The sequence below is a fragment of the Scophthalmus maximus genome, chromosome 6 (genome assembly GCF_022379125.1).
Source record: "Scophthalmus maximus strain ysfricsl-2021 chromosome 6, ASM2237912v1, whole genome shotgun sequence".
In the NCBI taxonomy this organism is placed as follows: domain Eukaryota; kingdom Metazoa; phylum Chordata; class Actinopteri; order Pleuronectiformes; family Scophthalmidae; genus Scophthalmus; species Scophthalmus maximus.
Genome location: NC_061520.1, coordinates 11418430 through 11444272, shown reverse-complemented (window position 1 = coordinate 11444272; position 25843 = coordinate 11418430). Strand labels below are relative to the sequence as shown.

At 41.2% G+C, this 25843-nt stretch overlaps 5 protein-coding genes across 8 annotated transcripts; 2 read left to right on the top strand and 3 right to left on the bottom strand.

Moving 5' to 3' along the window:
• Positions 1-973: 973 nt before the first annotated feature.
• Positions 974-5231, bottom strand: si:ch73-361p23.3 (tumor necrosis factor receptor superfamily member 1B). Its single transcript, XM_035632564.2, has 7 exons — positions 5058-5231; positions 4790-4906; positions 4358-4492; positions 4208-4274; positions 3848-4083; positions 3646-3750; positions 974-2764 (listed from the first exon to the last, which is right to left on the bottom strand). The coding sequence occupies exons 1-7, from the start codon at positions 5137-5139 to the stop codon at positions 2679-2681; spliced, it is 828 nt and encodes a 275-aa protein (XP_035488457.1). The 5' UTR covers positions 5140-5231; the 3' UTR covers positions 974-2678.
• Positions 5232-7681: 2450 nt separating this feature from the next.
• ddi2 (DNA-damage inducible protein 2) lies at positions 7682-16779 on the top strand. 4 transcript variants are annotated; one of them, XM_035631694.2, is made up of 10 exons: positions 7682-8141; positions 9201-9330; positions 9661-9984; positions 10108-10234; positions 10489-10616; positions 11170-11298; positions 11814-11917; positions 12063-12255; positions 13777-13828; positions 14143-14243. In XM_035631694.2, the coding sequence occupies exons 1-9, from the start codon at positions 8004-8006 to the stop codon at positions 13788-13790; spliced, it is 1287 nt and encodes a 428-aa protein (XP_035487587.1). In that variant the 5' UTR covers positions 7682-8003; the 3' UTR covers positions 13791-13828; positions 14143-14243. The 4 variants fall into 4 exon arrangements, with proteins under 4 accessions (XP_035487587.1, XP_035487588.1, XP_035487586.1 ...); XM_035631695.2 differs by having other exon boundaries at positions 7683-8141; positions 13780-13828; XM_035631693.2 differs by lacking the exons at positions 7682-8141; positions 9201-9330; positions 9661-9984; ... (2 more) ...; positions 11170-11298; positions 11814-11917 and having other exon boundaries at positions 12067-12255; positions 13780-13828; positions 14143-16779.
• A 355-nt stretch (positions 16780-17134) lies between these two features.
• On the top strand, positions 17135-21132 carry si:ch73-15b2.5 (rho guanine nucleotide exchange factor 19). Its single transcript, XM_035632676.2, has 12 exons — positions 17135-17466; positions 17549-17701; positions 17775-17839; positions 17939-18195; positions 18776-18936; positions 19035-19187; positions 19280-19409; positions 19522-19596; positions 20141-20233; positions 20334-20482; positions 20758-20922; positions 20999-21132. Exons 1-12 carry the CDS (start codon positions 17228-17230, stop codon positions 21042-21044), a joined length of 1686 nt encoding a protein of 561 aa, XP_035488569.1. The 5' UTR covers positions 17135-17227; the 3' UTR covers positions 21045-21132.
• A 115-nt stretch (positions 21133-21247) lies between these two features.
• Positions 21248-23898, bottom strand: cplane2 (ciliogenesis and planar polarity effector 2). Its single transcript, XM_035632677.2, has 5 exons — positions 23554-23898; positions 23084-23236; positions 22706-22830; positions 22420-22559; positions 21248-22292 (listed from the first exon to the last, which is right to left on the bottom strand). The coding sequence occupies exons 1-5, from the start codon at positions 23663-23665 to the stop codon at positions 22070-22072; spliced, it is 753 nt and encodes a 250-aa protein (XP_035488570.1). The 5' UTR covers positions 23666-23898; the 3' UTR covers positions 21248-22069.
• A 163-nt stretch (positions 23899-24061) lies between these two features.
• LOC118309607 (heat shock protein beta-7-like) lies at positions 24062-25761 on the bottom strand. The gene is made up of 4 exons (XM_035631943.2): positions 25451-25761; positions 25237-25370; positions 24571-24696; positions 24062-24475 (listed from the first exon to the last, which is right to left on the bottom strand). The coding sequence occupies exons 1-4, from the start codon at positions 25527-25529 to the stop codon at positions 24470-24472; spliced, it is 345 nt and encodes a 114-aa protein (XP_035487836.1). The 5' UTR covers positions 25530-25761; the 3' UTR covers positions 24062-24469.
• Between the last annotated feature and the right edge of the window lie 82 nt (positions 25762-25843).

Here is a 25843-nt window from a genome sequence, read left to right as displayed (position 1 = left end):
CACGCACGGCTGTGAGCATTGTGGTGACTGGGGATGAAAAACACAGTGAGGGTTACTGAAGGTTATGACATTCGATGACTCTCGCCCAAACACCAACACCGAAAAGTCACTTAGAGCCCTTTTGTGGCTTGCCTCAAGTGATGTCATTTGAGTCAGTGTCGCATGGGGCTGCAGACTACACGTATGAAAATTGAAAAACCCCAAAAAAGGCAAAAAAGATGGGGGTGAGGAGCAAGCAAGAGGTGAGCGTACCAGACCTCTAGAGCACGCTCTTCCGCTCTGCGTGATGCTTACGGCTCAGACAGCTGCATTAGCCACTATTTACTTGACACGCCTGAATCTCTCATTGAACTGTTGGCGGTTTGAGTTGCATTGTGGTCAATGTAGGCCCTGGTTTTGACAAGAGTAAACGTTGAATTTAGTATCTTGTATATGCAGGAGTGCAATGCTAAAAGAGTGGAGTAGGCCCAGCTCCTGGTATAGACTCTGTAAGAAGCATCTTAAAACAACAACATGTGGTTCATGTATTATTGTGATTACAGTTTGATCTGTAATAATGCCTGTCCGGAGGATATGGCTGTTGCCTAAAGTGACGAGCCTTTAACAAAAGGCTAAATCAAGCTTTAAGCTAGAATCCCTCATGCAAGAGGAGAGATGCAGCCTGTTGAAAATACAGACAGTTGAATAAATGCAAACCCATATCTCAAATATAGAGATATGTACGGTATATGTACAAAGGATCTGTTATTTATTATGCTTGATTGCTTTTATTCAATGAGTAAAGTTGCTGTTGTTTCCAAGGCAGCAACTTCTAATAAGGAAAAAACCTAAATAGAAAGAGTTAAGTTCAAGCACTATATGCAGTGTTTCTTTGAACCCACCTAATGACTTCCTTCATCACTGACATTACTGACAAGTATTTCCATGGACTGTTTTCCAGGATGTACTCTGAAACAAATGCTCATATTCAGTATTAGTTGTACAAAATTCCAGGTTTATTTGGAAAAATGTTATTCACACACTCTGATGGAAACACTATGCACTTTGAAAACAATGATTTGTGCACTACAGTAACAATCAGATAGCGTCAATTTAAATACTTTTACTTTCTGGAATATTTCAGTTTTATGATAATTTATACCTACCAAAATAACACAGATGAACAAGACACAAATACATCAATACAACAAAACCACACAATGAGATGAAATCAGTGGTTTCTGACCCTTTGTCTTACGAAAGCTTTGTCTGCGGTTCCTTGTGTCTGTGAGTTTCAGATGTGTATAAACAAAAAGACATTTCCCCTCTGACTCCCGTCATCGCCTCTTTGCTCCCTCATCCTTTCCCACCACTGTTCTCTCTGTTTAAAAAGGAAGAAAGAACACTCTGTCCTGCCGATTTGCCTACTTTTCACACACACGTGTGCTCACACGCACACACACAGAAACTCTAGGACTTTACACAATAGTCCGCCCCACACTCAATATTGTAATAGCCCATCATACTTATTTTGTTATTTATCCTAATTTCATTTAACATTAGTTTTTCTTTTTGTTGTCATCTTTTTGCATCTAATGTCTTATTGTAATTGTTGTAGCCCACCCTATATGTTTCTAACCAAACCTGTAAATGTGTCTTCTCTCACTTGTTAAAAAAATTTTAAATATAAGGACATGAATACTTCTGTTTTTAAATAAGAAATATCAGTTCAATTATTTTTCTTGAAGCATGTTAAACTAAACTGCAGATCCTAATTGTAGAACTAGTTGAGTCAAGCCACCTGTGATTATAAAGGCTTGCATAACTGATTTCTTAGCAAAACAAAAATGTAAGAAAAATAATGAGGGCATGCTTCCACAACTCCTCTGAGTGTGCTCATCTGGGGAAAGTCTCCAATGAGTTATAAACAACATGAAAGTCCTCACATATATAAAGTCAGTCTCTCCAACGGTTGAAATGAAGACATGGGAGGAAATGAGTGGGAAAAAGAAGCACATTTAACACCCAAAGGGGAACTCCCCCAACCCTACTGAAAGCATGTTGTTTTCTACTATTACTATTTTCAGGTTAACATACTTGCTACCAGTGGAACAGAACTGGGAAAAAAACAAAAGAAATAGACACAAAGGGACTGCATGAATAAAGTAAAATGTTTTTCAAAGGCTCTTGAGCAGTTTGATTGATTGTTACAAGAACATACTATGCATATTGTACATTTCTCAGAAAATAGTCACTATTAAACCATAATACATGAAATGAGGTCGTAGGGCTTTTAAAAGCAGCAGGAATACAATATCAGTGCATTTAGTGGCATCTACGTCATTAAACAAAAATCAGCATATCCATATTCGCGATAATTGTAAGGTTAAACAGAGAGTATTTTGTGTTTTGAGTGAAACCTTCCTAAAGAAAGCATCACAGCTTGAATAGTAAAAGCTCTATTTTACTATTTAAATTTAAGTTGATAAATATCATGATAAAAGCTAGGTATGATGCATGCAGATCTTTCATATAACTGATACTCTATTACGACAGAACAGTCAAATATTGACTACGGTGCAGAACGTGAATACAGATCTCATGTATTTCAAGGATAGAATGAAATTATTCATGTGATGATTATACGATTTAAAAATTCACAGTATTATTCGACACACTCATTTCACGGAGAGTTCACCTCATGGTTCGCCTGGATTCAGTTTGAGAGAGGACAGACTGCTATCGCCACTCTCCTCAACTGGCCTCCGGCACAATGAGTCATTTGCTGAAAATGAACATTAAAGCATAATTGACATAAAAAATCTTCATATTTCCAACACACTGTATATCCACAATTAATATCCACATTGATATTCATAGACTTGTTTTGTTTGTTTCATTTTTTAAGACATTGGGCACATTTGCTAAATGGCACACTGTCAAGAGGGAAGAGACACATGCATATATGTAAGAATATTGCCTGTCAATTGAGCCTGTGCAAGGAGTTTGGTGTTCAAAGGTATAAATTGACAGAAAATATATTCATTCCTTTTCTTGCCGAGAGTTAGAAAGGGTGATCAATTCCTGTTTCATGCTATGATTTCATGTATGTATGCCAAATTTGAAGCTACCGCTGGCAACTGTTGCCTTAGATTGGCCTCAAGACTGGAAAGGGGGAGACATCTAGCATGTCACCGTCCACAGCTAACACATTTTCCGAACTAGCAACCTTAAATCTCACTGTTAATTTGTTATATCTTGTATAATCTGTACAAAAACTGATATATAGATGTGTCGCTTGGCCTGGAGGAGTAACTTTTTGCCCCCATGACAACAAGACCCCCAGGAAATTGCTGCACCTGGACAAGAAATGGTCCAAATCTTAACACCCCATAACTATGCAAGGTGCTTTTTTTCACACTTCAGTTTTTAAATGAATTGAAAAATCAACATGTATCACTCGAATTAGTGGTCTTTCTAAGTTTAACAGAATTCAGATTTGGCCCTTCAGGCAGAGTAAAGGCTCTCGGCTGCTAGCTGTAGCTTCATATTTACCTTATAGACAGAAAGAGTACATATAAACCTCATTTAACTCCCAGCAAGAAATGAAATGCAGTGTCATACTAATCCTTAAAAATGCACAATCGGTTTAATCCTGTCACATACTTTGCACTGCTGGTTTTCTCTGCTCACACGGATTGATGTGCAGCTTGCAAGTCACCGCGGTCAGAAGGAGCAGTCCGACAATTCCGAGCATGACCAGGACCATGCCTGAGCAAGATAGACAAGTTACAAGTTATTTCAAGCTATATAAGTATATGTTTTTCTTCAATCTGAGGTTGTGTCTTAAAAAGATCCATGTGGTTGCCTGTGTTTGAGGAGGGGAAAGGATCCACTTTTTCTTTGTGCTTTTTAGTGACTGTGTGTCCCCGAGGAGCTGCTGTGGAGGTGGTGGTATATACATTGTGAGTATTGGTCTTCTCATGTGGTCGGTGGGGTGTTAAGCGTGTGATGAAGGGTGCAGTAACACCAGGGTTACTCTCCAACTCATTGCAGGTGACATCAGAGGTTGAGGTCCCAGTTCTGTTCACTCCTGATTTACATCTAGGATGGAGGATAAAATATAAAGCTGTAAACAACGGGTAACTACTTTAGGCATTGTTGAGATTACATTGGTTTTAATAAAGCATGTGTTTGAAGAAAAAAACACAGAATACAGAGGACATACTCTCTCCATTTTTGACAGGGCGAGTTGACCCCAATGCTGAAATATCCAGCTTCACATTTTGAACATTCTGGCATGGGAAAAAAATTGATCATTAAAAAGACAATGTCTTTGACATATCCCAAAGCAGTATTGTGTGATCCTTCTGTGTACCTCCATTTCTCAGTCCAAAGCCAATGTCACATTTGCAAGTTGAAGAATCGAGCTCCAAGGGAACAAAATCTCCACGGCACTGACATATCGTGTCTGTCTCTTTCGTGCATTTCTGTTTAATGTGACTCCACCGTTCTGCAACGACGACGACATTGACAACAACGACATCATCATCAACAAATAAAACTATGTCTTAAATGCAGGTTGAGACTTTAAAACCAGTTCGTTAATTGAGAAACTGAAGTTTAGACAGGAAATGCAGCGTAATAACTCTTTTAGAGTTTTGGCTCTGAACAGATCCATCAGTAATTCTGTAGCCAAGTCTGCGAAATAACATTTACACTAACACAACTCCAAAAACACGTATCACATTTGATGTGATATGTGTTTTTGGAGTTTTTTGGAAAATCATGCCAAGGGTTCAACACTTACTTCCATCACACTTTGTGCACTGACTGCAATCTGGGGATTTATTTTTTTCAGGCCGGTAATGTTCATCAGTACAGACTTCACAGATGCTATGTCCGTTAATCCTCTTTTCTCCCTGACCTTTATAATTTCACGGTATGAACAGACAAAGTAACACACTTGAAAAAGCACATGACAAATACGAGGAAATTACAGATCTAAAACTAGTAGTATTCAATAGATTTTTGAGGAATGACGAGGAAAATTGCTGTACAAAAGAGTCATACTTTACCTTTTGGGCAAAGTGTAGCATCCAAATCACCAATGAGTTGATAAAAGGTCAAGAGGAAGAAAAGAAGATTGATCAGAACCATATTCGATGCTTCAGTGCTGAGAAGGGCAACTGTGCGCTTCCTTTGTGAGACACCACAGAGACAGAGACAAAAAAAATACCACAGAGAGGGAGTCACCACCTTTATGAAGGTCTGACGTGAAAACCCCATGTTTTTTAAGACACTGATTTGCATTTTTCCACGGAATGGCTCTTTTGCTTATTCAAGTGGAAAGATTTACGTTTTGTCGTAACACATTGGACTGAGGTCAATAATACGTTAACAAACTAACTTTATACGGTAATATAATGTCTTACTTATAATTCAATTTGCAGTGAGTATAGGAAAATAATAGAGAAAAGACTAAATTACAATTTTAATTCTCTCATATGCGTTTTACAAATCCCTCAATCTTCAGTCCTAGCTTAATCATTTGTGATTGGTTTTTTTTCTGATGTAAAACCAAGAACCTACATAAACCTACATGTGGAAAGCTGGGATACTTATATAATGACAAAGCATAAAGGGCAATTTATAGAAATGTGACTGACTTCTATTATCTCACTGATGTCTCAAGCCTTTCAGCTGCGTAGAGTTTGGTCAGTTGTTGATAGAGATAGAGATGACAATGCAATGGCAATGGATGAAAATTTGGATGAAAGCTCTGGAAAAATCTAAACAACTGGACCTTGAGTCAAACACTTAACATTTTCATTTGTCTTATATTTGTCTTATTTGCCATGCTGTTTCTGTTTTAAACAATGTACCCACATGTGCTACATACATTTCTGTTGGTCTTATATGACCTTGAATATAAAATAAAAATCCCATGACAAAATAATTTGTCACATTGGAGCAGATTATTGGTTTTCTGAAATACTACATTTTCATAATGTTTCCTTTCAACATGCATGAAGGAGGACAAAGGGTACTTTCTTCCTTGTTTATGTACTAAACTAAAGAATTGGCCAGTTCATATGGCCCTTACATTTTTGACTTACGCTCTTGATTTTTTTTTTGATTTTGGTACTTGATTTGATTGATGTCAATTAACAATCAGTAATCTGTACTTTTTAAAAATGCACTTTATTTGTTATAGCAACATCGACATGACAACTGACAAAATTAACACAATTTTCCATCTGTGCAGTGGCCTGCTCCATTATAAAAGTTTTAGGAAATATTATAATTTATTATGAAAAACATCTGCATTTTGGTGTACTTAACCTTTATCTCGGAAACTACGCAGCTTTATGTTGTTGTGCCAGTAAGAACACGACACGATACCTAAAGGCAACAACCACATATTCTCTTGATCAGTCTGCAAGATATAGCCACACAAATGCAGAAAGCATGCACCTCTTGAAAATACACCTCCGCTCGAGTTTCAGTGAAATAAAGAAATATATTTTAACTTGATCATCACATATGGTGCATGTACATGTCAGTGGTTGTAATCTAAATGCAACATGATCATATGTCAATTTCAAAAGTTGAAAATGTAAAAAGTAATCTGCAGTATTTGCAGACTCCGCCGTCATCATTATGCTGAAATGTTGTTCATTTGGTGGTTGAAGCTGAAAGTAAATTTGAATTTGCCAAGATGTTTCTGTCTTTTTCTGAAAGCGGGTCTGATTTATGGAATGAAAACAGAGGATATGTGTCCTCTGTAATTTTCCTGAAGGCAGTAACGGAACCCTTCACTTGTTACAGTCCAAAGATTAACAGTATGTTAACTAGTGCTGCTATTGACATCACCATCTTCCTAAACTGAGTTTGACGGTGAAAATGACTATCAATAACAGAATGTTTGATTTCATTTCACAATAACGTGATTGTTTTTTTAAATAGGCTGTACTTTTTTGGAAAAACTAAAACCCTTTTCAAGGAATTTGTGTGTGCACTAACACACTAAAACACCAAACCAATCCCTTGTGTCGAAGTTAATTTTGGTTTGGGTTTTTTTTTGCAGCAGATTTTAAGAAGAGGAAGCCTCTGCACCCGATGATTTATGTTGTGCAGCAGCAGCAGAAGCACTTGCCTGGAATAAAGACAAATATATAATCTGTGTGGTTAGCACAATGTTTTAGTTACTGTGGGTGAGCGAAGAAGAAAAAAAAATCCAAAAAACAGACACCACTGTATGTAGGTATAATGCAAAAATATAAGAATCAAGAGAGTTAAGAGTTAAATATGAAGCACGAAACCTGTGCATTGAAGTGAATTATAAAATACACAATATACAACAACTACTCTTATTACCTCCTATAGTTATGTAGGTTTTTCTTGTTAAAGTAATACTTTGATCACAGAATGGGAAAGTGGTCTTGACTGTTGGACTCCCACTGTACATTAAAAGGCCCACTTTGCACTCACATCGTTGTCCGTCGTCTTTCTAGTTTCTGTCCTTTTTCATGTTCTTGATCATGATTGATGTTGCTTCATTCTGTATTTCCTGTTTGCGTTCAAATCTTTAATTAATGTAATTTCCAACAGTTCCAGTAGATGGCGGTATCACGGCACCGTTTTGTAAAAGTTTTGTAAAATCAGCAGAAGAAGAAACTACTCAGTCACGACAGTGGATGCCGTAATGCGACATGTCGAAAAACCAGCCGGATGAAATGCGGCACTTCTGAGCAACACTAGATGTTGTTTAGTTGTTAAAAGAGAAACTGTTGTATCAGGCTCGCAGCCATCAAGTGCAAACTGACGCTCCCGCCGTCTCTCCGTGTACTGTTACGTGCCCCTTTAACGGTATTGTTCTACTTACATGCGTCTTTAGATTTTTTGGGGGGGAGATCTAAACATTAACTGGGCTTTCATCTGAGAAACAAGGGGACTACACTCGCCGCACTCTGTCACCGCGGGTTCGTCCAGTGATCCTGTCCCCCCCCTCTCGACAAACGATGCTGGTCACCGTTTTCTGCGCGCCGAGGGATCGTCCAGAAACCACCTTCGCCCTCGACGTGTCGCCGGAGCTGGAGCTGAGAGACTTTGTGGCACTTTGTGAACTGGAGTCGGGAATCCCCGCCGGGGAAATTCAGGTAGGACCCGAGCCCGCTGCGGCCGCAGAGCTAGCCGAGCTAAGTGGCTAGCTAGCTAGCTAGCCGGCTAGCTAGCATGAATCGGAGTTCTGCGGTTTTGACGGAGGCGGTGTTGCGAAACAAGTTGTCAACAACAGACAGAATTACCGAGGCGTCTCCTCGGCGGAGAATTTAAAGTTAACAAGTGGCGCCTTTGTCTGTGGGCGGCGTCACATCCACCTGCAGTCAACCTAACGACGAGCTAGCTGCTCTCTAGTGGTGCACGAATGGGTCGCTGTGCTTTACGTCAATTAGGTGAAGACATGTTGCAGTGTGTCACAGCCTCATAGAGCCACGTTTTGTTCAACAGCGTCATGAATAATACGCGTTCTAACATCATGTAAGATGTGTGTGTGTGTGTGGGGGGGGGGGGTTACTTTCTCTTTATGCACATGAGAGAGATGCGTGTGTTTAATTCGTCTTTGCTCGGCTTTGTTCTCGGTTTCACTCTGTGTCCATGTGAATCTCCTTGGACGTTGCCCATCAATATTCCCAATGCCTAAGTTAACTTTTTGTCTTTCTTCTTTTTCTATGATGTCTTTGTGTCTGGGATTGTTGGTCATACAAAACAAGGCCGCACCTTGTGCTTTTGAAAACTTACCTAGGTTCATTTTTTAAGGAATTTCTAGAAATCCATCAGCATATTAATCAATGGTGCATATTCTATTTTGCTGCAGCCCTAAAGTGTACAGGCAGGGACATGTGCAGACTTCACAATGCAATCCAAAACAAGGCTTTCAAAGTATCTAAATAACTTTCTTAGTACAGTTTGGTGTGTTATGATATGCGGTTGTGGGCACGCTGGAGACAGAAAGTGAGAATGATTATATGTCAATGCACTGACACAAGAGTCATGTAGCTAGCTGTAATATAACCTTTTAGTGGATCTTGTTTGGAAGGAAGTAGTCTTTCATCGGGTAGACAGCTATCCAAATCTACAAACCATTTCTGTGAATTGCCAAAACCGTTGAACTGTATATTTGATTTCATCAAATGCTCTTTGTGTTTTTCTGTGTCCAGATCACATATGTAGAACAACCCCTCAAAGACCCCACTCGTGCCTTGGGGACCTACGGTGTTAAAGATGGAGATGTGGTGGTTCTCAGGCAAGCTGACAGAAGGCCACCACCAACTCAGCCAGCCTTTCCAGGTAATAATAGTGCACGTGTTTGCTAAAATCACATGACAATTATTGAGGTTGCAATTGATAGTAGTGCGTAGAATGAGACTCAATTTATAATGTAAGTTCACACCCAAATAATACACATCAAAACTAGGGCAATGCTGCTAGTTCTAGTTAGAGAGTAAGGCATGCAGGGTGGGGGTGGGGGGTATCATGGGAGAGTTGGTTCCTAAATCAAGGTACGTCATCGAAAGTATTAGTAAAGGAAGAGCAGTTTACAGTTAGAGAATACTGGTTTAACAGAGTTTTTGTATGCAGTGATCTCACCTCACACTCTTTGTCCTCTCTGCCTATTAGGTCTGCCCCATATCGACTTTCGTTCCATCACAGTACCAGGCACCTCGGCTTCAACCAGTCAGCGTGGTGCCATAAGGCCACAGCAACAGGCGGCTGCTCCTCCTCCACCTTCTCCTTCTCCCGCTCCTGCTCCTTCTACTTCTCCGCAGCAGCAGCAGCGTGCTGCACAATCTTCCACGCCGATGGCCTTCCGTGGCTCCTCCCCTCAGGGGCTGGACGACCCTGCCTTACTCCAGCAGATGCTATTATCCAATCCACATGAGCTTTCGCTCCTTAAGGAGCGAAACCCACCACTTGCTGAGGCCCTTCTCAGCGGAGACTTAGGTAAACAAAAACAAAAAAGCAGCCATCATACACCATTGTATCCTTTTTTTTACATCTTTTACTGTCATTAAAATATGAATCCGCCATGTTAGTATAACTGTCTGTCGGTGTAACTGTCCTCAGAACGTTTCACCAAAGTGCTGCTGGAGCAACAGCAGGATCGAGCCAAGAGAGAGCAAGAGAGGATCAGACTTCTGACGGCTGATCCGTTTGATTTGGATGCCCAAGCAAAGATTGAAGAGGAAATCAGGTATGGTCCAAACGCTGTCGAGTTCATCGATCACTTGTAGATATTCATAACACAATACTCTATTTAACTTGCCAGTCAACAACTCTGATGCAGACATTTGCTGTATGATATTCATCATTTTCATGAATTTGACTTTACTTTGTAAATTAATCAGCATCTCAGGGAAAGCAACATGTTCACTACATATAGCCGACATGATTTCATTCTTGTTTTAAAGTTTAAGTGTCTTACCCTTGGATTTGCGTGTATTCCAGGCAGCACAATGTGGAAGAGAACATGACCATTGCAATGGAGGAGGCCCCAGAAAGCTTTGGACAGGTGGTTATGCTCTACATTAACTGCAAAGTCAATGGCCATCCTGTGAAAGCTTTTGTTGACTCAGGTAATCCACATTAAATCCTGATCTGTTGTGTAGATACAATATTGTAGATACAAGAATCACAATGTTGCTAAAATGTTGATTTGCCACACAGTGGTTTAGTTTCTGTGGCGCTATAGATATTAGTGTACGATCCATATCAGCATTAATTTAAACCTTAATGGTACTATTAATATAGTCTTTTATATGTCAATGTCGTGAAAATTGGATTTTAACAACCATTGCCCGTTTTGAACATACTGTGTTTCAGATAGTATCAGATGATCTGGTATATTTCTTCTTCCCCATTATTCCAAAAATGTTACAGTAATCGATACAATTTTCTGCTTGTTTTACTGTTGTTGGACTCGTGTACTTTTTTAATATATTAACATTACAACTTTTTCTATATAAATATATATTCTGATCATTTGCTCAATATCACTCCCACCATTACTTTTTCTGTGTTTACTGCTTTTCATTCATCATCCTTTACCTCATTAGATCTTTGCACCTTAACATTCCTTTTTTGGTTATGATTAGACTTTTCATAGAGTCTGATGTTCCCTATTTTTAGGGGCTCAGATGACCATCATGAGCCAAGCGTGTGCTGAGCGCTGCAACATCATGCGGCTGGTGGACCGACGCTGGGCCGGGATCGCTAAGGGAGTGGGCACCCAGAAGATCATTGGCAGAGTTCACTTGGGTTGGTGTTTGAAAAAAATGTATTAATTTATTCTGGGGCTGAACCAAGTGCTGCAACTGTTGCTATGATAATCAACATCAAAATCAGTATTCTAATGCTGCCCTTGATTTAAGATATGGAAACCCAACCTCATTCATTATGCATCAACATTGATTATTATTAGTGACCTTAGACAAGAACATTTATTCTAAGTGGTAGCTTTGTTTGTCACAGCGCTCACATTACCAGCACGGACACTGACTCAGTGACACGTGACAATGTGACAGGCTTCCAATTTAAATCAACATGAGCAGGATGTCAGAAAAGTCAAGTGTCTTGATTAACTTCAAAATATGTGAACGTGTCCCCCAAAATGCCAGATATAACAGCTCAGCTGTTTTGCAATTGCTAGAAGGCTGCATGCTAACTTGGTAAAAGGTTGAAGTAGTTCTATTCCTTTAGCTGTATCATATTCAAGCTTCTACCTGACATTTCTGTGTAGATTAAAATTATATTTTCCTGTTGCACTCGTCTAGCTCAGGTCCAGATAGAAGGGGACTTCCTTCCTTGTTCCTTCTCCATCTTGGAAGACCAACCGATGGACATGCTGCTTGGCCTGGATATGCTGAAGAGACACCAGGTGTGAGGCCCTTCTGTCTGATCACTGTGTGCAATACAGTGTTGGATTGGAATGAGTTCCATTATACATTGGTTTCCTTTTTTTTTGTGTATGTAAAGGAAAAATTTAAAATAATCCAGGCTCATTATTGTTTCTCTTTTTGTAGTGTTCGATTGACTTGAAGAAGAACGTGCTTCTAATAGGCACCACGGGCACTGAAACTCGTTTCCTGTCCGAGGCGGAGCTGCCGGAGTGTGCCCGACTGGCATACGGAACAGAGGGGCGTGAAGACGCCCGTCCAGATGAGCTCGCTGACAGGGAACTGGCAGAGGCACTTCAGAGGTCCATACAAGAAAGTGGTATGAAACTGCCTCTCATCACTGCACTTCAGCCTGTTTGTCACTGAGCCTTTTAAAGCTTAGTTAGAACCACATATGCATGTGCCACTTAAAGCTTCTTACTTTCATTTATGTAGTCATCTGAAACGTCACATAGCCATCTCATGTCACCACATTAAATGTGCTTTGGAATGATATGAAATCAGGAAATTGAAAGTGTTTGTGCAAATAAGAGCATAAACTGTATAAGAAAAAGAAGAGAAATTAGCTATTGGCTGAAGTCAAGGGGCTAAAATGGAAACATTCAATTCAATTTTATTTGTATAGCGCCAAATTTCAACATACATCATCTCAAGGCACTTTACATAGTGAGGTCGAGATCTCACAATATTACAGAGAAAACCCAACAGTTCCCACAATGAGCAAGCACTCGGCAACTGTGGAGAAAAAAAATCCCATTAAGCAGGAAGAAATACCAGAAATTTCCGGGACTCGGTGTGGCCGGCCGTCTGCCGCGACCTGTTGGGTTGAGTGGACAGAAATGGGGGAGAGAGGAGGAACGGAAGAGGAGAGAGAGAGACCAGGAACAGTTGTGTAACTGTCGTTTTAAGCTCTGTCTTATATTAACAATAATAATACTGATACTGAACACTGACTCAAAATAGACTCAGAGTGTTGACATACTAATGACATTATCATCAACATAACTAAGCAACTTCAATAACTCCCATGGTTTCAAACCAAGGACCCAAACCAAATTGTGACAGCTGTCAAACAGTCTCTTTTTTTCCCCTCTGATTTGTGAGATTGTTTACTGGTAGTCTCATAACTAGTTTCCATTTACAATAATTATTTGTAATGAAGATACATGAAATTGCAGCGGTAAAGTTGTCAAATTGCTTGCTCTAACATAAACGGCATTCCATAAATGGTTTATTTGTTGAATTTCCCAGAGAACGTTTCATTAAACGTCAGTAGTATTGGCATATGAATTTGTATGGTAGAGTTCATTCATATTTCCCACCCATACTTGGGTTTAAAAGTCAGTCCGTTGGCCAGAAGCAGAAAGTGGAGCTTTTTTCGCTAGTATTACGTGTTATTATTATTGTTATTATGTTTCCCATTAATGCTTTTCAAGGCTATCATTAACATTTGTTTCAACTGCCATTGATACACTAAGTCTTTGTTATTGCTTCCATTGGCCAGCCATGTTTAGTAATGCTGCAGGTCGCAAATGGAATCCAGACCAAAACAGGCCGTCCAGTTGTGATGCCTTGTTGTGGCATCAACCGGCTTATTAATCAGATTTAGTCTTTAATATCTTATTACTGAGTGATTCTGATGTCCTTCTGTCATTGCCTCATTTGAGCGTTCTGAGGGTCTGCGACCTCTCTCGGTACAGGAGCTTGAGTTGTTTTGTGGATGACACTTTTCACATTTGTGTGCGAAAAGGCTGATTATGTTGGTGCATGCCTTGTGTGCGACTGCTAACTTTCTCCGTCCCTTTGCATGATGCGTGTGGTGTGTGCCTTAACCCCTAAGCAGGACAGCACTGATGCATTTGGAGACAGCTGGAGAGGGCCCTACCAACCAGGTACTGCAAATTCACAAGTCCATTGCCGGTGCTAAGTCCATTGCTTTTTATCACTTTTGTTTTGCTGTTATGTGCTGCTGGATTGTTTAATTGATGTTGTACTCTAATTTTTTTTTTTACATATTTGTGTGTTTACACAATGCATAAAGTAGCACAAAGGATATTCAAGTATTTGAAGATTTTCAGTGAGGATATTTTTGTTTTGGGTTGTTTCCCTAGCTATTGAATACGCACATTATTCAAACTAGTGTTCCCAGACAAGATTCACACAAATAGCTGTTTAATTCTGTACTTATGTTTTTCTTGTACAATAGACACTGCAGATGGACAAACTACCTCACCACAGCCCCCACCATTTACATTACCCAGAACCTTAGACCAAATGTCCTCATCCAACCCCCCCTCCCAAAGCCCTTCCTCTAGCCAGTCCCAAACCGTGGACCGGTCTCTGTCTGCCCCTGCCGCCATGGAGCAGGCCTCGGCACCAGGGCAGAGCCAGGTCAAACCTGGCTTTCAGGAGCTTCGTCACCCTTCGTCCCCCGCAGAGGCTGTTGGTTCTATAACTCATCAGGTCCATCCTCACCCTCAAACTGTCCATAGCAATTCAGAAGTGTCCCGGGTACCCAGTTCCTCAAACGATATCCTCCCTAAACACACCCCTCCTGCAGACATGACTACGTCTGCCCAGTATCCAGAGGGCGAGGCACTTTGTACAACCACAGAGGGTGATGCTGAACCATTTGAGGTACTGAACAGCTCGATGCTCCCCCAGCCAGAGGAACTTTCCCCCATTCAACCCATGGAGCAGGAGATGATCGAGTCTCACACAGCTAATACCACTGAAACCTGTCTGAGCGCTCCGAGCCAACCTGACTCGATTGAAATGGAGTCCCCCACTGCCTCCCAAGGCGAGGTGGCCTCCGAGATGGACCAGGCTGAAGGAGAGCGCTGCTCGAGCTCCGACAGCATCCCCTCGCTGGCAGCCGCTCTGATGGAACTCCATGAACTGCTGGTAACCAACAGCTGTGCTCAGTCCCAAAATCGCAGCACCTCCTGCTCCCCCTCTCACCCATTCAAACAGGACACCGGCGAATTGGCCACTGAGCCACGCACCCCAACACCTGAAAACACCCAGCCTACCCCCTCTACTGCCATTACATCCGGTGCAGAACTAAGCGATGCCAAAGCCAACCATGCTGCTGCTGTGTCTGATGAGGGATCATCTAAGTGTCTTGTGCCTGACCTCTCTGGCCAGGATGAGCATCTTGGCGTAGATGCAGCGGAGACTGTGGAGGAGCAAGAGCCTCCGCATCATCCAGATGGCTCTGGGGAGAGTAGGGCAGATGGATGTGGGATAGATGAAGCAAGTGTCATCAGCATTTCTCAACCTGAGCCAGAGACTCCTCCTGATCCTTCAGGGGACCTGGAGATCAGGGAACCTCCTGAGGGGCAGCAGGGAAGAGCTGCAGGTGGACAAGCCTCTGGCACCAACACCCCAGACACTCTCAGCCTCCAGACCGAGCAGACTTTTCTCAGCCCTTTGTCAACGGCAGTGGGCTCACCTGGGGAAGTCTCTAGCACCTCGTCCTCCTCTGCCCCCCCTCCTGCTCAGGCTCCCCAGCCTACATCTGCAGCCCCTCGTCTCCCTTCTCCACATCCCTTTATAGAACAATTTCCAGCTGAGCACATCCAGAGAATCCAGGCAGCAGGCTTTTCTGCCAGGGAGGCTGCCGAGGCACTGGAACAAGCCCATGGGGTTGTAGAGCTAGCTCTGCTGGCACTACTAGCCCGCAGTATCACTGTGCCCACCTAGACTCATAACCACTCACGCGAGTCTCCAGCCTCCCAGCTCAGCATCTGTCCTATTTATACCTTGTTACTGATCCAGATGTCTCAGTCCCTTTTTAGCAGGGAGCACGTCTAAACACAGGGAAATGCTGTCTCTTGGTTTGTCATGAAGAATATCCAAGAATAAACAGGACATCTGGTCATACTTTTTTCTGGATATAAAAAGATATGTGAGGTGTGTTTGCATGCAGATGTTTTGGTGCCCACCCATTTCATTGGTTTTTAGAGATTTGGTATGATAGATTGATTTTTCTTCTTTATTTGTTGTCCAACGGTGACATATCAAATGCCCAATATATGAACGTTTTTTGAGCCATTCAACATTGTTATGATTTTCCACTTTTGATATCTCATAAAACTACTGTTATCCAAGAGTTTAATTTGTGGAGCATTTGTAAAATCTCCGAATGGAGAAGCATCACTGGTCCTCTCCAGGCCCAGCTCACTCTGTCTGGAGAGCTTTAGATCATTCAGCACAAACACAGATATTTGAAGCAATTTGATCGATTTTAAATAAATAAATATATATTGACATCATCTTGATTTTATGTTTGTTGCCCCCCTTAATTTACAAATGAGAACCTAATGACAGAGAAGCTACATTGTGGGAGCTGTTTTGTAGTGTTGATCATTTGATGAAGTTTACAAATCATTTTTACAGATAAGTGGACGTCCCCTAAATTTACAGCCATCATCACACTGAAATATCAAGTGAGCGACATGTATGTGTGTGTTGAAGTATGAACACAGATGGCATTTTTCGAATTCAGTATGTGTATTACACAAGGTATCTTGTACTGTATGTATCATTCTTGACAGCTTTGCCATGTATTGATTGCGAATACGCTCCTGTTCAGAAAGTCAAATTTTGTGTCAAATCTTCATGGTTTGTGTTCATACCTTTTAAAGCATCTGTTTTCATTTTTTGCAATCTGTTAGAAAATATAGCCATTCGTTACTGTCAAATGTTTGTTTTTTTCCAATACATCACATTATCATGGATTTTAATGGCTTTGAGTCAAATGCCAACAATGTTCAGGCAGAATGAATTATTTACTTTTATGAAATTTTAAATTGCAAATAAAATGGAACTAGTATTTGTATACCGTGTGATACATGAAGTTATTTAAAAAAAAAAAAAACATTTGATGGTCTTACATTACTGTGAAATGAGAAGCTGGCTTTAGAAGATGGGAATAACTTATAGTTTCCAGATATGAACTCTGGAAAATTAGGCCTGGATATTTACTGGAGTTTGCTGTTCATATAAGAACGCAGCAGGAGATTGTCCAAGTCAGACGCGTTTACAACAGCAGGAAAAAATTCTGCAACACAGGCGAGGGGTGGCGCCTGGGTAGAGCGGAGCGCCCACCTGATTCTGGTCTGTGTGATTGCTGTTCAAGGCTCAAGAGGGCTAATAAATTCCACCTGAGTGATAGTGAGGCAGGTGGAGGAGGATGCTGCTGTCGTTTAACACATTCACAGGGCAGAATTTTAACATAAGAAAAGTCTTGAGTGGCAGCTTATGTGTAAAAGACCAGTTTTAGTATTATGGCCCAACTTGATTGCGAAGAGGAGAACGATTGTTGTTTGAGCAGCAGCACCTTCACTAATCTACACTCCTACTTTGAAAATGGTCACCTAGTGAATAATTTGAAAGCACAAACGCCGACCCCGGAGACAAGAGAGGAGCTTTCTGAAGAGCTTACTACTCTGGACAACTACAGTGCACAGGTTGTTGAGGGTCTCGACGAGAGCAATGACTCCCTGAGGCAGCCTGAGGATGGCCGGTAAAGACCACATGTTCTGCAGAGAAGTATTTCTTGTTTCATGAAGGTGTATGGCAATGACATATCTTTGTCCCTTTTCTAGTTCTCACGCCATGGACATCTCTTCTGCCATCAGCTCGGTGGCATTGAACGGCACATGGGCTTTGGGGAAAATGCTAAATTTGTTCTCGGTTCCTGGACTTGAAGATGACTCCTCTTTGTCCTCCTCAGATGATCAGGATAAAACTGAAGAGGGGTAAGAGTAAATCGTTATACCTTTTGTTTCTGTCATCTGTATACTGTTAATATGGCCTGTTTATTCAAACCAGGGAGGGAGAGCCGGTTGAGAAGGAAGAGCTCAGTGTGACATTCCAGTCAAAATACATCCATATTTGTAAGCTTACCTTTCTGCTCATGCACTGTAAGCCAATGACGGTTTAGCATTGTTAGCAATGGAAGGTACCTGCTCCATCTTTCTCTCTTTGCTCTTCAGTCCCACTGTATCAGGACTACTGTCTGGCCCAACTGATAGCACCCCAGTATCTGCAGGGTCTGCGGTCCCATCTTAGCTCTCTTTGCCTTTCTGAGGCCACATCCCCTCCATCACACCCTCATGAAGAGACTCCATCATCCTCGCCTCCAACTCACCCAATCAGGGTGACTCCGTGTACCCTTTGGCAAGATCTAGACGAGGTGAAGGCTTCTGGCCTGCTCAACAGCTTGACCACCAGAGAGATTCGCCATCAGGAGGTGTGAATGGCTCCTTATTTCAAACTCTTTTACTGATGCTTAACCTGGAGACTTGTGCTAGATGTTTTGAAATTAAATATGACTGAAGTGTAGCAGCAATATATTCATAGGCAGTGTGACACGGTAATTCTCATTACACTGCAGAAGAGCAGTTCTATCACTGAGTAAATCTGTTAAGTTTAGCCTCAGAGAAAAGGGCATTAACCTGAATTGAAGGTGTTATGCTCAGCCTAGACAGCCCCTTGATATGTTACAGATGGATATTGGTGACATTTTGCCTTTCTTGTTTTCCAGAAAACGTTAGTCGGTGCGACTCAAAAAAAAATTATTATTAAAAAAATTGTTGAAAAGACCTCTTTGCCTTCGTCTAAACCATGTCTAGATTTGGTTGAAAGGTGAGAGGTAGAAAACCGCCATTTTCTGGCCATTGAAAAGACGTCTTTATAAAGTTTCTACCTTACACAGCCCAATTTTCAACTACTTTTTGGGGACTAAATTTGGACTAAATCAGACGGAATAAACACAGCCCAAAAGGGGGAAAAGTAATTGTCTTGCTCACCCTAATTTTGCTCATTTGAAGTCGATGTTCGAGTTGATCGGTTCTGAGGCGTCTTACTTGAGGAGCCTTGGAGTTGCTGTCGGTCATTTTCATGCATCGACGCCACTGAAACGGACCCTTTCTAAAATGGAGCATCACATTTTGTTTTCCAACGTTCGTCGCGTCATGGCAGCCAGTGAAAAGTGAGAGCTCCACATACAGTACCTCTAATATATATATATATTTTTTTTTCCAACTGATTGTGTTGATGTTAATACTGAGCTCCTGCGTCTTCTTCCAGGTTTCTCATGGATCTGGAAATGCGACTGGGAGAGAGCGTGTTGATCACTCAGGTTGGAGACATTGTGCTGCAGCACTGCCCAGAGTTTCATAAGCTCTATGTGCCATATGTGACAAACATGATGTACCAGGAGGCCCTCGTCAACCAGCTGCTGTAAGTCTCTGTTCTGTACTTGACATCGCCGATGGTCCACGCCACTGGCTTTTATAACCCACATTCATTCACGCATCTTATTCTTTTTCAAGGCAGCAGAACAGAGACTTTCTGTATTCACTCAAGAAGCTTGAGGGTGACCCAGTGTGTCAAAGACGGGACCTGAAGTCATTCCTTGTTCTTCCCTTCCAGAGAATTACTCGTTTTAAACTTCTACTGGAGGTAGGCATCTGGTTTAAAAAAAATATATTATATAAAATAATATATAAAAATTATAATAATTCAGCATCTTACACAAAGTTTTACAAAGTGTGTGTGTGCGCGCGCATTTCAGAACATCCTGAAACTGACTGAACCCGACTCCGACTCCATTTCAAATCTCGAAAAAGCAATAGAAGCCATTCATGAGGTAATACTGTTTACATTCAAATATGCAGATCTGTTTAATCATGCTGTGTAAACTGCGCTTAAAAGCTGTGCAAATGAAGATGATTTGCATCTTAAATGGCGTAACTCTGGAAAGTATCTAGGTAAATTTATCCACACCCTGTTAAGTAGTTGAGGTACACTTACTGGATAAGTTTTGGAATACCCACATTTTCCGTGTTTCGAATATTTCAGCCGCGCAAGTCTTGTGACTAACCTTCAATGCTAACTTTTCTGCAGCAATGGGACAAGATTAAGCCTTTACAGAAATTAGTCAAGTTCTCTTACTTTGATTTCTTACAAAATCAGTGTTGGAACAAATTGTGTTGCATTATTAGGACAAGGCCCTAGTGCATAGAGTAGTTTGCTTACTGCAATTCTTTTGGTTAGAAAAAGGCAAGTAACAGGTAGACGCACTGGTTGATCAGTGGTTCATCCTACTGCAGCGTAATGACCCCAAACATAAGAACTGCTACACAAGTAAAAAGCTCAAATGACCATTTCCACCACTGTTTTGCTCTCACCAGATCGTGGCAGAGTGTGACCAAGGGGTTAGAAAAATGAAACAAATTGAGGAGCTGGTCAGCCTGGAAATGCATCTGGATTTTGACAAAGTTAAGGTAACAAGTGGTATTTTTCTTTAGACTTCATAACTGACTAGATTCTTGTGTAACCTGCGGATGACTGCAAACTCTCAACACAACCTCTTCCTTCACCCAGTCAGTTCCTCTGGTTGTCAGTGGGCGATTTCTGATGCACCAGGGTTCCATGAAACAGCTGATGGTGGAGGGGACTTATAGCTCCAGACCTTCATTCATCGGCGTCTACCTCCACCTCTTCAATGACCTCCTGATCATCTCCTTGAAAAAGTATTTTGAGACACTATTTACTGTAAAATGATGCAACTTAGAACTTTACTTGAATTCTTTTAACGTTTCAAGGAAAGCTTACTAGCTAACAGGTTATCAAAGAATAAATTGGTGGCTTTTACAGTCTGAAAAGCTGCAGGGCAATGTTTTAACCGAGCATCCCAGCAAATGCTTTAATTGGAAATCAAAATGATTTCAATCCTGTTTATTAATACACTGAACTATTGTCACGGGCCATTGAACTAATGTGATTTCTCCCCCTTCATCATGTTCAGGGATCAGCGGTTCATAGTTGAAGATCACGCAGAGTTCCCCACACACGTGCGTATAGAAAATCTGAAGACTGAAGTCCTGAGTTTACCCCCGGAATCCTTCCTTCTACACCTCTCTCAAAGTCAAACGGGACATCCCACCGCCATGATACTTGTGACGCACACAAGGCAAGAGCAAACTTCTCCAGTAATTTCTTGATGACTACTACCAATCTCTCATCATCTGTGATTGTTTCAACTACAGGTCGGATAAAGAGACATGGACGAAGTTGCTGTCAGGTCAACAGTGATGGAGGAAATGACAATTTAGATTTTTAAACATCAAACTTTCATTGTTTTAACTTGCACATTTCTAAAAACTTAACTCAAGCGTTAACGTGTTCACTTGTACACTCTTAAACATGTTCTTGACAAAGGCATTGACATGTCATCACAACACAAAGCATTCAAACAAGCACTAAACTCATCGCATTAGCAGACACGGGGGGGCACGTGAGGGGATACTTTTTATTAGTTGAATACATTATTATTTTTAACTTTGTATTAAATACTGGCCTCTTAAGCAATGTGCTTTGTTTTCTAATTATTGAGAAACAAATTATTTTCTGCCCTTATCACATCAACCTAATGCAACACAAATTTAACCAAATGAAATGGTAAGAAAAAAATAACTTCATAAAACATGCACTGATCTTCTCCACTAAAGAAATGGTGATAGTAAGTATTTAGCACAAATTCCCTAAATGAACATTAAGGTGGATACTGTTGATTTCAGATGATACATTAATTTATTTGGTAGGGTACCTTTCACAGAAAGAAAACCCCATAAACAACAGACTTGAGTTTTGAGATTTTTGTTTTGTTTTAAATATGGTAATTGAATTCAATAATCTGATCAAAGATGACACTGACTCTACTTAAATTTCATCGTAGAGCAGAGAAAAGGGATCACTATCAAGTAAAGTGGATGTGATGACCCAACAAGGCACTTTGTGTTTATTTCTTCCAACTAACCCACTTTTAATAAATACAGAACACTTTCTGACAATCTCTAAGACTGAACAGTAGTCAAATTCCAGCTTTCTGCACTTGTATCATGACGTCGATGCATCACCCTGCTGACGTGGTATGGAAGAATTAAAGACATTTCAGAATAAACACTTGTGTTTACAGTAATAAAAACAGTGCAGCAATTAAAAAACATTTAATTTCTAGAGCAGCCTCCTCCATCTCATCCCGAGGTTCTCCCCCGACCGTTTGCTGAGTGCTGTCCCTCAGAGGCCAACACCCAGGGGTGACCTTGAGCTGTTCAGTGTTAAAGTAGAGCCACTGTCTCCTGCTGTGGGTGGTGGCCGGCTGATCCAGCTGTGACACAGTCCTGATGCCACAGCTGCTCTGCCAGGCAGTTGAGGAACGGAGCAACGTCACCCAGCCCGTCGCTGACCTCCCCTCCCACACGCAGCAGCGGCAAACGCCATGTTTCCTTGAAGTCCCTCACGTCTCTCTCTGCCACATCGCAGTGCATGAAGAGATCAAATCTAAACAAGGCATTAAGGACAAACACCTGCCTGGATATTGATCGAGCTTATAAAACTATTTGCGGAAAGGATTTTTGCTGCATATTCCCCTTACTGAAACTCTTGGTGAAAAAGAACACAAGGATACTTGGTACCGACTACCAGTTTTACAACTCGACCCACGGGCGGCCCGGTCCACTTGGCAATTTGATTTGACAGGTCATCAAAGGACGTCCTGTCAGTGAAGGAAAACAGGAACAGTACGGCGTCCACCTGCTCCTTACAGGACTGGGGAGAACCAGGACAGTGATTTGACACGAGGCCTTATGTGTGATAAAGAAGTATTTTTGATCTATAAAAAAAAAGTACCTTTTCTGTTTCTAATTAGCTATCAACTCAGTACATACTTTATAAAAAAAATGTTTCATACATACTGGAAGCAAATGGTCAAATCTACGCGTGGCGTTCTCTCCACAGTCCCACAGCTGTAGACGGAAGAAAAGCACTCTGCCGCTCTCTCGCAGCTTCACCGGCCAATACACCACTGTCGTCTCAATACCTTCAGTAACAGAAGATGAACATTACTAGGACCTTTTGTAAAAAAAAAAATATATATAAGTTTTTAGTTGTATGATTGCCTTTAAAAATGTTCAACTGAGTCGCACTGTTTCTGTTCCCTCTCAGAATACAATCAGTGTTTATAACACTTGGCAGATAATTTACATTTTGTCAAAGGCAGGTTGCAAATTCACTAACGTGAGCGAACAGCTGTCATCTGCCTGGTGAGTAGGCAGATGACAGCTACAACCTACCCGTTGTTTCATAGTGCACACTGGGAACGTTCAGGCCTGCGAGACGAGCGGCGAGAGCAGTTTTCCCAACTCCACTCTTGCCAGAGATGAAGATCTTATAATGAACCGTGTCCACAGCTACATGTGGGGGCATCACTGGAGACTCCAACAGGCCTGTAAAACAAGTTTTATAGTCACCACCAGGTAAGAAAAAAAACCTAAAGAATTATTAACCAAATAAAGTGAACCCACTGATGGTTCCGCTCTACTTATTTATACAGGTAGATATTTAAATCTTTAACTTAACATTTATACGCTCTTCAAATGTGATGTAAAATCTTACTTTGTAAGTAACTGTAAAAAGGACTATTTCCCTTGATGAAGAAAATCTCAATTTGTAACTTAAATGTGTTCGCTTGCACTTGCTGCCCTCAACACTTAAGACAGGAATACCATTGCAGTTCGACCAGGAAGACAGTTGGGCGTCATACCGAAGGTTTTGCGTCTTTTCTTGTGCAGGATCTTGCTGAAAAAGTCTTTGCTGTCTCTACATCGATGCCAGTCTGCTACTATGACTGATCCAGGAGGAGCAACATCTTCCATGGTGTTGGTTGTGAAGCTAACGGGGTGTAGCGTCACGTGGAGGCGAGGTTTGTCCGTGTGAAGAGACGCTTTTTAAATCAATATCAACACTGACATACTACAACTAGTCGTGCTAACTATAAAACATTTCAATGACATCAACTTTGGTAGGCAGTTAGCTGTGGTTGACGTTTAAACTGCAGCCTCCTCGGAAGCGCTTCCGTAAACCAAACAGTCCCTTGACAACCACCGACGTCATTTCCGTCACTTTGTCGTGTTGCCTTCGGGTACTTGAGAAAGTCGTCAAATACGGATCTATGTCGTGTTCGCTTCACGTTTCGTTTTTGAACGAAAATAAAACGGCAGCATTTAACAGAAGAAGCATTTCAAAAGTAATTTATATCTTTTAATGTGCTCAACACGTTAGTGACTCATCCAGGTAGATGGCAGCTGTTGATTTATTTTTGGAAACTGGTTTAAAAAATTTAAAAATACACTTTTTGTTATTTTTCTTCTAGATTTTTTGTCAATGTAGTTTAATTTATGTAATTCTACGTATACAATCATCAGTTAAGTACAGCTACACTTCTGACTATGTACAATTCATGGCTAGCAGCATATGTGCTAAAACTTAATAACAATTTTGTAGAAAATCACACTTTTCAAAATTAGTATTTGCACTATTGGAGGCCTCAAGTGCACTGGATGGGTTACTCATATATCCGATAGTCAGTGAATGGTGCATTATGTGATCCTTTCGCTCGCAGCTAGAGGGCGCCAAGGTGCCGCGTTTCACAGGACGGTCACAGAGGCGCAGTGCTGAGATCACATCTGTAGAAATAAAACAAATCAACAGAGACAAAAAAAAATGAAAGACAGTTTGATATTTTGTTATTTGAAATGTTTCACACATACAGAAAACAAACCCTGTGAGCTCTGACAGTCAAGAGCCCACTGCTCTCCATGGACATGGTCACAGATATGGGGTCCACATCTGATGGTAATGTGCATCGGTGGGAAAACGTATTTGTGACTGAGCCATCTTCCCCCAGCTTGGCAAAAGAAAAAAAGGTTATACGAAAGAAAAAATAAAACCAGGAACTAGTCATTTTACTTTTTAGGGGTTAGTAATTAAACAAGGACACAATCATAAATCACATTAAAGTGATAATATTTGTAAAGAAAATTGCTTTAATTCTTCAAACCCTTTGTGGTAGAGTTAAAGTATAATTTTTCTAAATGGTTTCTCTGGAAGAATTTTAACTGAAATTTCAGGCATTCGTTAGAATTTTTGTGATTGCACAAAAGGTATTAAAAACTTTAGACGGTTTGTAATCCAGCCCCTGATCCATTATCCTTCTTTATTACTTTCATTTCATTCATTTAAATACTGCCTTCCATCCACTGCTGCCATGCAGGTTGTGAGAAATAATGTGCCGTCCCATAATCTCTCCTTTTTTTAATCGAATTCCACAAGGATGCCTCGCTCAGCTGTCTAATAAGTGACTCATTCACAAGCAGCATCTGTGCCATTCTGTACTATACAAATCACATCTGCCATTTCCTACACCGGGCCCGACTGCATGGCTCACCTTCTCAGCATGCACCTCGAGCAGGTTGTTTGAGGATGTGATGATCACATCCTCGGGAGAGAATTCGCTCACATCGAGAGTGAACTGGAATATGTCTCCAAGGACCTGGATCTTCCCCGTGGGACACGAATTTCCTGTAATGGTCATTTTATTAGCTCGTAAAAATTATGATGACATTGGAATCCACTGCCGTGTCAATCGTTGTTCGACTGACCTCCAAATTGGTGGTCTCCGGTGCCCTGCTGAGGTTTTGATCCTGAATCTTCAGAGGAAATACCTCGACCTTTCTCCATACGGACTGAGAAGGTGAACCGTCTCTGGCCGGCTTTATCTACAATCCAAGAGAGGTCATTCTAATCTAGAGATGTCTCCCTGGTCTCTGATGAAAGTGTCACTGTGTATGAGTCTTTTAAAGGCTACTGAGATTTTGTGGGGGCCCTGGGGTGTGGATGCGGACGTGTCCTGGTCCCCTGGAGGATTTAGTTGGAATGGAGGATGACACGGATCGGAGATATTCAGTGTGTCAGAACTGTCACTGGACTGTCGTCAACAGGTCCAACAATTTCTAGCCGCGCCCCCGAATGGAAGCTTTATGGCTCTTGGTGTT